Genomic DNA, 12232 nt, shown 5'->3' with positions numbered 1-12232 from the left:
TCTTTAAAATAAATAAATAAATAAATATTTAAATAATACAAATACCAAAACCCTGAAATTTACATCACAAAAGAAAATATGATGGAATATTAACTTCGGAGTATAGCAACCTTAACATGAAACTTGGTAGCTTTAAGAAGAAATATTAATATATTTGGATACAATTTTTTAATCTGTATATATTTTTTAAAATACCCAAACATCAAAGTCAAAAGCCAAACAACAGTATGAAGAACTATCTGCCAATATATAAGAAGCTCATTTCCTTAACAGAAAAAAGAACTCTTACCAATCAGTAGAAAAACAAACTTCTAAATAGAAAAGTGGTAGACAAAAGATAAGAAAATAATTCTAGAACTATAGCTAAGTATAGCTTCTCTCTTTTCCTTCTCATAATTTTGGCCCTAGCATTTGTTTATTACTATCCAAATTTCTAACCTTCACGTACCTCTAACTGTGCTCTAGAAATATTTAATTAAGCTGGCAATGATCTTTCAGAGAAATCAGAAAACAGGAGAAATAGAGTGGCAAGGAGACAACTGGGGAAAAAATAATTGTGTATATATTTGTATATCACAGAAACAAAATATGGACAAATATGTCACATATCAGCTTAAGATATATCGTTCTCATAGACCATCCACCCTCCTACTAGTCAAAAATATATTTAAAAATAACCTGTACATACATGTGAAATAAACTCAGTATCTTAATACAAAAAATAAAAATAAATAAAAAATAACCTGTACAATATAAATGTACTTAGTGCCACAGAGCTGTACACTTAAAATGTTAAATGGTAAATTTTATGTATATTCTGCCACAATAAAAAAAAGTTAAAAGAAAGAAAAAAACCCATGTCAATATCCCTATTACATAAACCAGATTGCCAAAATTCACATCTGCATACTTTCAATATATTATGCATTTACACTTCCCATTTATACATATATGATGAAACAGTTTCATTTTCTCACCCAAAATTTCCTTGCAAAATTTGCTTTCATCTTCTACTCTGCTAAGTACTATGTATTAAACTATTAAATATAATTATTAGCAGAGAGGGGTGCCTGGGTGGCTCAGTCGTTAAGCGTCTGCCTTCGGCTCAGGTCATGATCCCAGGGTCCTGGGATCGAGCCCCGCATCGGGCTCCCTGCTCGGCGGGAAGCCTGCTTCTCCCTCTCCCACTCCCCCTGCTTGTGTTCCCTCTCTCGCTGTGTCTCTCTCTGTCAAATAAATAAAATCTTTAAAAATAATAATAATTATTATTATTAGAGGAGGGATAATACAGGATATTCACTAAGATGGTGACAGATTTTTTTTTAATGCATGTGTATTGTTTTGAAAGAAAGAAAACTCAAGACTAGGCCAAAGGGGAAGAAGTGAGTGCGAGTGTGTGTGTGTGCGTGTGTGTGTGTGCACATGCATGCATAGGTATATGTGTATATATATCAATTTTAATCCCAAGGCAGTTAATACAAAAAGAGCTCTTCCGGACTCTCAATATTCAAATCCTGTAGCTCAATCTAGTCTAAAATATCTTAAATTAAAATTGAATTTAAGCTCTTTTACAAGCCTAGCCACATCCCCTGGGTAAAAATATAAGAAACAAACAAGTAGCCTCCTCTACATTTGCAGTGTTCCAACTTTACATCTAGCTTCCAAGCATGACAGTAAAGGGGAGATTCCAATAATGTCCAAGGAGAGTAGAATAAAAGTCAGTATTGTCAGTCAGCTATACTCCCATCTTGATCAGGAACCCCAAATAATTCAGAATGCAACAGATCTAGCAATAGCACTTGTCAAATCAGCCAGTTAGGGAAAGCTTCGAGATTCTAGCGGATTCCCAAAAATTTATTATAAAAATTCTGAAAACCAGATATAAAATCAAATAATGGTCCTCTAGAAAAGGGACTACCAAATTTAAAAGGAATTGTTCATCCTGAGCAGAAATGGCTAAGAATTCAGGTCATTCGGTATGTTTACAAAATGACCCACAAACGCCTAAGAAGTTGACAGGCTACTGATACCCTTCAAGAGCAACTAAATTAACATGGGCAACAAATAATCTCTTTCCTAAAAGCCTGCTGGAGCAGCGGAGGGGAAGGGGAGGGGGTGGTACACAAAACAAAATACAATTTTTTATTCTTAATAAGTTGCTGGAACTATAGCCACATCTACAGAGATGCACTAACACATATACATATTTTGAAATAAAAGGTTTAAAGTATTTACAAATTATTTTCTAAACCAACTCTGTAAAGCATATAATTTTTTTTATTTTTAAATATTCATTCAGTAGTAAAAGCAAGACATGGAATTCAAAATAAAATTTGTAATATTAGTCTAGGACTCAAATGGCTTAACTGATGAATAGCCATGTTAAATTTTATTGTCTTCTTGAATACAACCTATTTCACAAATAAAATTCTGCCTCAAGCTTAGTATAATTAATATCAAATAACTGTTCTTTGAAAACTGTAATGCTAGTTACTAGCTAAGAGAATCTATTAAGAAAATTATTTTTATTACCCTATTTCCTATCCAAAATATTTACCAGATAAATTATTTCAAGTTAATACAATATAAAAATGCTTACCTTGACACCATGGCCCACATCATCCAGAACTGTATAGTCAATAGGTTTCCGAATATACCTTACAGGACGCTCCATATTTGCAGGTGCTATTATTTTGTGAGTTCTTGATGTATTCTTATTTGTTGTCAAAATACCAATCTCTCTCCGAGCCACTTTCTCTTTATGAATGTCCACGGTCTGTATTTTAAATTTGAACAAAGAAAATATTATTAGGCATTAACTAAATAATGTCCATATATATTGGGCCATATACAACGTTGGACCACAGGATGGTACTGCATGTCTATTTTCGAGTGAATACTGTATCTTTCCCTTCAAAATTAAGGAAACTACTATCTTTGAGGCTCAAAACGGGGAATATCTAAAGATGATTAAAAGCACCAACTGATTTAATGGATCTGGTTCCAAGACAATTTCCAGGAAAGCAATTTTCATTCCTAAAAAGTCAGCGTGTATGGAAAGGGAGGGAGGTCCTGCTCTGAGAAGCTTACACTTTATTGGGGATGCAGACCAGGAAGAAAATCAATAATTACAACACAATGAGGCAGTGCTGTAGTGACATGTGCACAGTGTCTGTGAAATTACTCCAAAGGTGTTCAGAGCCAAGATACCTAACTAGACTGAGAAGTGCTCACTTAAAGACTTTATAGAGTCTGTAGGTTCTTAAGGATAAATAGAAGAGGTAAATACGGAAATTATTCAAGGCAGTTATTCATATTGCAGAAAAAGGTATAAGAGAAAAGATGGTAAGTTAGAGCAAAAGTTATGAACTGGCATCATGCAGCCTACCTAATACTGGCCTTTACGGCTTAAAAAAGAATTTTGTTGTTGTTTAGTTGCCAACATTGAAAACTAGATAAGGGGTGCCTAGGTGGCTCAGTCAGTTAAGCATCTACCTTCGGCTCAGGCCATGATCTCAGGGTCCTGGGATCGAGTCCCATGTTGGGGGCTTTCTCCCTCTCCCCTCTACTCGTGCTCTCTCTCAAATAAATAAATAAATAAATAAATAAATAAATAAAATCTTTTTTGAAAATCCCTCTGCTAGAGGTGATGAGGATAGACAGAACAAGAGCACTGGCAGTGAGACCAGGTAGGAGGCAATGACGGTAGTCTAGGTGGAGAAGAAGCAAGGATGTGAACTGAAGGGGGTGGAGGGGGACTGTCAGAAAAAAAAACAAATTTAATGTTAATGCTTAAGATTCTATTTCCAGAATTTAAAAAAATTGATTGGGAAAGAACCTGTAATCAAAAATATTCTCCCAATTCCAAAACAAGGTAGAGAGACAACTCTCCTTCAGTGTCTACTGTTTTTGCACATCCTACAAGAAAAGGCACTGCTCCCTCTGTCCTGGATATTTATACAGTATTTATATAGCCTTAGAAGATGTAGTGTTTTCCTGGAGAGCAAAAGGCAGGTTTGTTTACTGTCCAGTGTATTAAAAATAATGTCAGCCCTGGGGCAAAGGTCAGGAAGGTTTGTTGCCCATTATAAAAGATCTGGTCCTCTCCTTGGGAGTCCCTTTCCTGTAATCCACCCAACTCTGTGCAGACACCACTTGGCTCTCTTTTCAGTATCCTATGGAAATTGGGCCTAGTTATCTAGCACAAATGCTGACACTGGCTACTGCTACTGCCATGAGCAATGACATTCTGCATCTTGCCCAAGAGTCTCTTGTCTTTAATAGTATCTATGAAATTGTGGCAGGCTAACTTCTTAGCTTGCACAAAGGGTAAAATCTTAAACTCTTCACAATTTTTGACAGTTTTGACAATGAGGATGGAATACTGACAGAGTTTCTAGAAATGGAATGAAAGACCAGTTAACAGGAATCGACATAAGTCCATGGGAATCGGGAGTGAACATGCTGACCAAATGGGATGGTCAACCAAGCAATGAATGGTCCTCCATTTTACTGCCTATTAATAAAGGCTAAATTGAGGATGTAGTTTCAGGTTGAATATCATTTTGTAGGTTCAAAGGCAGAAGTCTGAATGATACCCCAGTTACTGTCAACTTTCCATCAACCTGACAGTTGGCCTCAGCAGGTCTGTCCTGTGAACAACTGGTAATAAGATTTATCTGGCAGAGGGAGTGGGGAACACAAAGGACTATTCCTCTTCAGACAGTGTTACACCCAATGTTACACTGGATGCCAAAGGAGAAAAACTGCAACCACTGTGGTCAGAACCAAAAGAATCGGGGCGCCTGGGTGGCTCAGTTGGTTAAGCGACTGCCTTCGGCTCAGGTCATGATCCTGGAGTCCCAGGATCGAGTCCCGCATCGGGCTCCCTGCTCAGCGGGGAGTCTGCTTCTCCCTCTCACCCTCCCCCCTCTCATGCTCTCTTTCTCTATCTCATTCTCTCTCAAATAAATAAAAAAAATCTTAAAAAAAAAAAAAGAACCAAAAGAATCTTCAGAACTTCAGCTAGTTTGCTTAGGAGATGTAGGGATGGGACACATAATGCTTATTCAAAAAGATGGCAACAGCTGACTATCTTATTGCTTAGACCCTCCTGCAGTCTATTCTGTCAACATTCAATCCATTCAAGATGAGTAAAAGAGGGGCACCTGGGTGGCTGTCAGTTGAGTGTCCAATTCTTGATTTTGGCTCAGGTCATGATCTCAGGGTTGTGGAATATTTAGTCCCACGTCGGGCTCTGTGCTCAATGGAATGTCTGCTTCGGAGCCTCTCTCGCCCTCTCCCTCTCCCTAGCACATTCTCTCTCTCCCTCTCCTCCCTCTCTCGCTCTCAAATAAATAAATAAATAAATCTTTTTTAAAAAGATGAGTAAAGACCTCAGCATTTTTTGGCAATGGGTCCTGTCTGCTCCAAGAGAGCTTTTCCTACCACCCTCCCCCACCCCATCCCAAATTTCACTAAGAGAAACTGTGGCAGGCACTGACTTGTCTTCAGGCTCTTAATGTACTGAACTTGGTTTAAAATGATAATGAAGGGGGGTGCCTGGGTGGCTCAGTAGTCAAGCATCTGCCTTCGGCTCCGGTCATGATCCGGGGTCCTGGGATCGAGTTCCACATTGGGCTCCCAGCTCTGCGGGAAGCCTGCTTCTCCCTCTCCCACTCCCCCTTCTTGTGTTCCCTCTCTCGCTGTCTCTCTCTGTCAAATAAATAAATAAAATCTTAAAAAAAAAAAAAAAAAAGATAATGAAGGTGATTCACTAGAGAATGAGAAACTTGACCAAAGAAATCTAGATAAATTCTTGCTGTCAGACCTTCTAGCCTTGGAAAACTCCTCTAATTCTTCTTATGTTGAAATCAAGCAAGAATTTAAGAGATGTTATCTTGACAATGGAGCAGCAAATAGCCAACATTAGGTAGACTCCTAAAAACAATGCTGTCACTGTGCAGATCTTAGCCCAAGTCATCCAAAGGGCACAAGCTCATTTCCCTGATCAGAAAGCAATGTAGCTGTAGCTGTTGAATGCCAGTATTGATGACCTTGCCACAGAACATGGGACTTTGGGAGGATCAAAAATACCACAGATTTATTCGATTGCTCAGCACGCAGCTAGAGCACTACTCAAAACTGAAAGGAAATGCACCTTGTTTACGGGTGCAGAGCTGCTCTCTCCCAATCTCCCCATAGCCCAGCCTCAGCTGCTTTACAGAGAAAGATGATTGGGGGTGGAGATGAGTTTTCCTAGTTCCCAAGGGGAATTGAAGATCAATCATACCCAGGTATGCAAGAACACCAGGAAGAGGAGGGACTCAAAATGTTATGGCTCTGTTAGATACAGGAGACCATATCACCTTCATACCCATCATGTGGAGGAAGAGGGTACATGCTTTCAACTACCAAGGTTTGGGTGGGATTCACAGTGGGGAAAGAGTAACTAACCCATACTTTTCAGATGGTATCTTTGGATCTGGTCCCCTAAATTGGGAGTTCCTTTCCTGTAATCCACCCAACTCTGTGCAGACATCACTCGGCTCTCTTTTCAGTATCCTATGGAAATTTGGTGTATTACTGTTGTGGCTTCTACCACTGAATATATAATTTACTGATATTTTACATGCCTGTACTGTGAATGCTCCTAAGTGCCAGAGGGGATTATGCCAACTGAAAAGAGTCCGTGTAGAAAGCACTGGTAGCTTTAGCACCCCAAAATCCTTACGACCCCTTTGTGTACAAGTCTCCATGCACACACGATTTTACTGACTGGAGTCTCTGGCAAGAGGTACAGCCGCCACTAAGGTGTCCCTTGGTTTCTGGATTCAATGCCTCCCTGACAGCCACCACGTGCACTCCTTTTGAAGTTTCCCATTTGAGGATGGGTCAACTCAAACTCAATAACTAATAAGATGGTAAGAGCCTAACAAGCTTCTCTTACCACATTAAAGTGGTATACTCAAGGATGCAGCCAGCCAGGCCCCTATGATATTTCAGCTTTAAATGAAAAAGTGGCAGTTATCCCTTTGGGGAAATTTTAGCCTCCATTCTGCCTAACTAAAGCTGCTGGCTCATTGAGGCCCCTGATTCACAGAGGATCCCATAAATGCCTGGGCCTGGTTCACTAATGAATGATTCAATTACACTGAAACCCGATGCTGTTCAGTGGCCTACTATGCTGTTCAATTTCAGGGCCAGCTACACAGAGCTGAAAATGGGTGTGGCTGCTTTGCTCTGTGGGCAGAATTCAAGGATGTTCTCACAGATCTGACCAATATTCCTCTTCATAAACCTTGTTATATCTTTACTGATTCTGGGTCTGTTACCAATGACCTAGCTGTTTGGCCTACGACTTGTAAAACTACAGACTGACTAAAAACTAGCCATAAACTGTGGGGACATATTGCAGTTGCTGATCAGATAGTCTAGGTCACAAATATAGATGCCCATGGCAAGGGACCATTGTCTGATGAGATCAAATGGAATGAAGCTACTGATCAGGCCTGTACTGCCCAGACTGCCATTACTGCTGCAGGATCTATCAACACATGTACCATCACAGAACAGATACAGAGTAAAGGACTCTCTATTTCTGATGCGGAGGCAACCACTGCATCCCACACTTGTAATTCTCAGAAGACCCATTTATCTCATATGACAGAGGCCATATCTCTTCCTACTGACAGACTGGTTACATCAGATCTTTGACCCCCCTCTTCAGGCTATTAGTGGGGCCTTACCGTTGATGACACTTTCTCAAGTAGGATACTGCTATTCCAGTCCAGTCAGCTGACTCCAGCCACACCAGTGTTACCCTTGACACTAATCTGTGCCATGTTTTTCACTTTCCAAACCATTTGCAGTCTGACAGTATGTTTTTATTCTAGAAGTCACTAACAATGGGCTACTAGTCAAGGCACCTGGCTGGCTCAGTTGGTAGAGCATGCAACTCTTGATCTTAGGGTTATGAGTTCAAGCCCCACGTTGGGTGTAGAGATTACTTAAAAAATAAAATCTTAAAAAAATGGTTAAGATAGGAAATTTTATGTCATGTGTATTTTACAATTAAAAAACTTTTTCAATCAACTCAGAAAGATTTCTGACTATACCTCCTTAATTCTTCCTGGTTCACACATATCAGTACAGCAGTTTGGTCACTGAACGTGGATGTCCCTAGGAAGCGATCATCTCCTCTTTGCCACTTGTGATGTGTCCTAACCATTACCAAGCATGATGCTTCTTTCTTTTGCCTAATGGAAATCCCAAGCTGGCCTGACTGGTACACCCTCCGGATGGCAGCCTAGACAAAAGAAGGTCTTGGGAATTCTAACTTATTTCTGGTTCAGCCACCTGAATTTTCTTGATGGATTTCTTAGATAATAAAAATAATGACCATTTGGTTAAGAAAGTATACTGATCACCAAGTCCCCTTACAGTGAATCATGTGGCCCAAAACAGGAGACATAATAGGGTCTCTGTAAGTTTAATAAAAAATGCCCCTGTCCTTCTTGCACCTGACCATTCCAGAAAAAAGATCTGGGTAAGAGTCAGGGATGACTGGGAAAAAGGGAGAAGAAGTTAGCTACTGGTATGGGACACTCATTTTGTGATGTGGAAGAACAACTCTGGCACCTGTGGAATAAATACTTTAGACCTCAGGAGGTAAGAAAGAGGGACATTAGTGATCTCTGTCTTTCAAAATCACCCCTGGAGCTTTTCTCACAAAGGAAAATTCCCTGGTGCAGCTCTCCTACAAAGTGCCCGAGTGTCTTAAATTGAATGACAGCTGAGTCTGCCATATCCTGCTGTACGGCTCTGATCACAAAAGGGTCACCATTCTCTTTAACCTCAAGGAACAGTCCTTAGGAAGCAACAGAGGGTAATCCTAGCTCCTGCACTTCCCACATAAAACACCTGTCAATACCTCCAGGGGTCTTTCCTATAGCTATCATTCAGTCATTCCAAAGGCCAGATGAATGCTACCTGGTTGATGGCATAGATAAACAGGACAGACAGTCTGACTGCCTTCAGGTAATCCCTCCAAAAACAATCATTAGACTCGATTATTTGTACTGAACTGTGACCCGTAAGGCCTACCAGCTCTGCAAGAGGCAACAACAGAGAAACTGTCAGCCTGTACTCCCTGACTTCCGTCCTATCTGGGGGACAGAGGGACAACAACTGTAAACACCACATTCTGCACCTTAGGGGTGGTCATAAGAGACCTTCAAGTGTTTAAGCACCACAAGGAGATCATGTAGTCTGCAGACAACTGCTCTTTCCAAAGTAAGGCTATTCTGTTTTTTCCATGCCAACAGAGCTCTCGCAAACATGGTGAACATTCCTAAAACCCACTGGACTTTCTGCAAGAAGTGTGGCAAGCACCAACCCCACAAAGTGACACAATACAAGAAAAGCAAAGATTCTCCTTATGCCCAGGGAAAGCGGCATTATGACAGGAAGCAGCATGGCAATGGTGGGCATACTAAGCCGATTTTCTGGAAAAAAGGCTAAAACTACAAAGAAGATTGTGCTGAGGCATGAATGTGTGTTGAGCCCAACTGCAGATCTAAGAGAATGCTGGTTATTAAGACATGCAAGCATTTTGAACTGGGAGGAGATAAGAAGAGAAAGGGCCAAATGATCTAGTTCTAAGTTTCATATTTGTTATATTATGAAGACAAAAAAATCCTGAGGTTATGTTTAAGAAACAAAGTAAGGCTATTCTAAATTATTGAGGGGGGGGGCGCACAGTGGACCTCTCAGAAGGATAACTGACTTGTTAATTATGTGCAGTATGAGGCAGTTATCCCTAAAATGGGAGTCATCCAATTAGAAAAGGTAATTTAAAATTTGTCCCAGACTTCAGCTGAGGTGATCAGTGACATCACCTCAGCCTTGGGGCCATCCAGGTCAGTCTCAACTCACTGTGATCAGGATTACTATGGATGACAGAATTGCCCTAGACTTCCTCCTCGCAGGCAAAGGCCAAATCTGTGCATTCCTTAATATATCCTGCAGTTTGTTTGTTTTTTTAACAGCCTGCAGTTCTTAGATTAATGCCTTGGGTCAAGTAGAAAGTTGGTGAAGAAACTTGAAGAGAAAGCCACTTGGCTCTCTAAGGCAGACCCTGAAGGTTAATGGCACTTGTTCAGCTGCTTGGGTCTACGACCCTACGGAGCACAGTTGAGGTCAATATTGCAGTTTGGCCTCATCCTGCTACCCTGCTGACAGTACATAACCTCAATTAAATGTCTTATGAGATAAACTGGATGGCTCTGGTCCCAGCTTTGTCAGACAAATTAATCAGAAGGACCAATGAAGAGCATCATTATGGGAAATTTTACCAGAAGCCAAGCAATGTATAGAAATTAGGGGAAAAACTTGTTGAAGGCGGATTATCTATGTTCCATAATATTTATATATATCTTGTAAGTGGAGCCATTGCCTCTCTTTGTTCCATAATATATTGTTAAGTATGTTTGTATAGCAAACAGCCATGAAGGATAAAAATGTCTCCCTCCGGACATGAACAGACAGGTTCATTTACTATCTAGTATAACAAAGATGACATCTCCCTCCAGGATTAACATCAGGCAGGCTACTTCCCATTATAAAAGTTTGGGTTCCCTAACCTAGAGGCTCCTCTCCTATAACAGACGATACTGCAATACAGGAGAGGCATCACTCAGCCCTCTTCAAATTTTTCTATGGAGCTTGGGCTTGGAAAACTGGCACAATATACCAACACTGGCTCTTGCTATTGTCATGAATAATAAAGTCCTATGTCTATGACCCAGAAGTCTTGCATCTTCTACCAGCATCTATCCAACTATGGCAAGCTAAATTGCTAGCATGCATAGAGGGCAAAATCTCAGACCCTTCACAGTTCCTAAAAAAAAGCAAACCCGTTTTTATAGTGAAACAATTCATACTCAAGCCAGTCCCCTCCCGCTCAGTAACTCTGAAGATTATCTGATATAGTCATTCCTGTTAGAAATTGTAGTTAAAAAGCTACATTTTTTAATGCCTCCACTTATCTTTTAAATTCTTTCCTTTTCTGGGGTGCCTGGGGGGCTCAGTCGGTTAAGCACCCGACTCTTGGTTGCAGCTCAGGTCATGATCTCATGGGTGGTGAGATCAAGCCCCACATTGGGCTTGGTGCTCAGTGGGGAGTCTGCTTGAAGATTCTCTCCCTCTGCCGTCCCCCCACTCACACGCCCACATGTGTACACGCTCTCTCTCCAAAATAAATAAATCTTTTTAAAAATGAAATAAACTCTTTTCCTTTTCTATAGCAGAATTTTAATTAGTACAAATTTGGATTGACATGGAATTAATTTTGGGTATTCATACTACTACAGAAAAGAAAATACTGAGATTTCACTGGAGGGTAAAAAAACATGGACCAACACTCACCCTGGTTTGCTCTTAACTCCCTGAACACTCATTTCTGTGTCCTTTGCAAGGTCACCTTACAAATACAATGCCTCTGCATTGTGTCCTAGCTTCTCTCGGCTTTATAACCTCTCCTTGGCAAACTCATCCACATTCAAGTTTAAATTGCCATTTATATACACATAAACTTTATTCTAGACCTCTCCTCTGAGCTGCAAAATTGTACAAAAAAAGTGTAACGGGGCGCCTGGGTGGCTCAGCTGGTTGTTTGGTTTTGGCTCAGGTCATGATCTCGGGGTCTTGAGTTCAAGCCTCACGTTAGGCTCCACACTTAGCACAGAGTCTGCTTGACATTCTCTTCCTCTGCCCTTCCCCCTATTCACAATGTTCTCTCTCTAAAATAAATAAGTCTAAAAAAAAAGGTAACATTCCCCCCAGGTATGTCAATGGTACCTCAAAATGAAAGTACCCAAAATCAAACATACAGTCTACTCAACTCTATTTCAATGTCCTACAAGAGTTCTCTATCAGGTTATTTAAGTCAGACATCTAGCACTTAGTTTATATCCAGTATCACTAAATCTTGTCACATTTACCTTTAACAAATGTTGGTGAGGATGTGGAGAAAAGGGAACCCCTGTGCACTGTTAGTGGGAATGCAAACGGGTGCAGCCACTATATAAAACAGTAAGGAGGTTCCTCAGAAAATTAAAAATAGAATTACATATGATCCAGCAATTCCACCTGATTATTTATCTCAAGAAAATAAAAACACTAATTCAAAAATATATATGCACTCCCATGTTCACTGCAGCATTGTTTATAA

At 40.2% G+C, this 12232-nt stretch overlaps 1 protein-coding gene and 1 pseudogene across 11 annotated transcripts in view; one reads left to right on the top strand and one right to left on the bottom strand.

Moving 5' to 3' along the window:
- The window catches only part of LOC123840380 (abl interactor 1), a 139039-nt gene that overhangs the window by 27258 nt on the left and 99549 nt on the right, over positions 1-12232 (bottom strand). For all 11 annotated transcript variants that reach the window (XM_064591943.1, XM_064591937.1, XM_064591940.1 and 8 more), the window contains one exon: positions 2600-2776. In XM_064591943.1, the coding sequence (XP_064448013.1) occupies positions 2600-2776 (177 nt within the window). The remainder of the gene's footprint in view (positions 1-2599; positions 2777-12232) is intronic.
- Positions 9340-9657, top strand: LOC123844153 (large ribosomal subunit protein eL42-like; annotated as a pseudogene).

The sequence above is a fragment of the Mirounga angustirostris genome, unplaced genomic scaffold (genome assembly GCF_029215605.1).
Source record: "Mirounga angustirostris isolate CCGP_5_RB_7025 unplaced genomic scaffold, mMirAng1.0.hap1 SCAF_5, whole genome shotgun sequence".
NCBI classification, from domain to species: domain Eukaryota; kingdom Metazoa; phylum Chordata; class Mammalia; order Carnivora; family Phocidae; genus Mirounga; species Mirounga angustirostris.
This window is presented reverse-complemented; position numbering and strand designations above follow the sequence as displayed.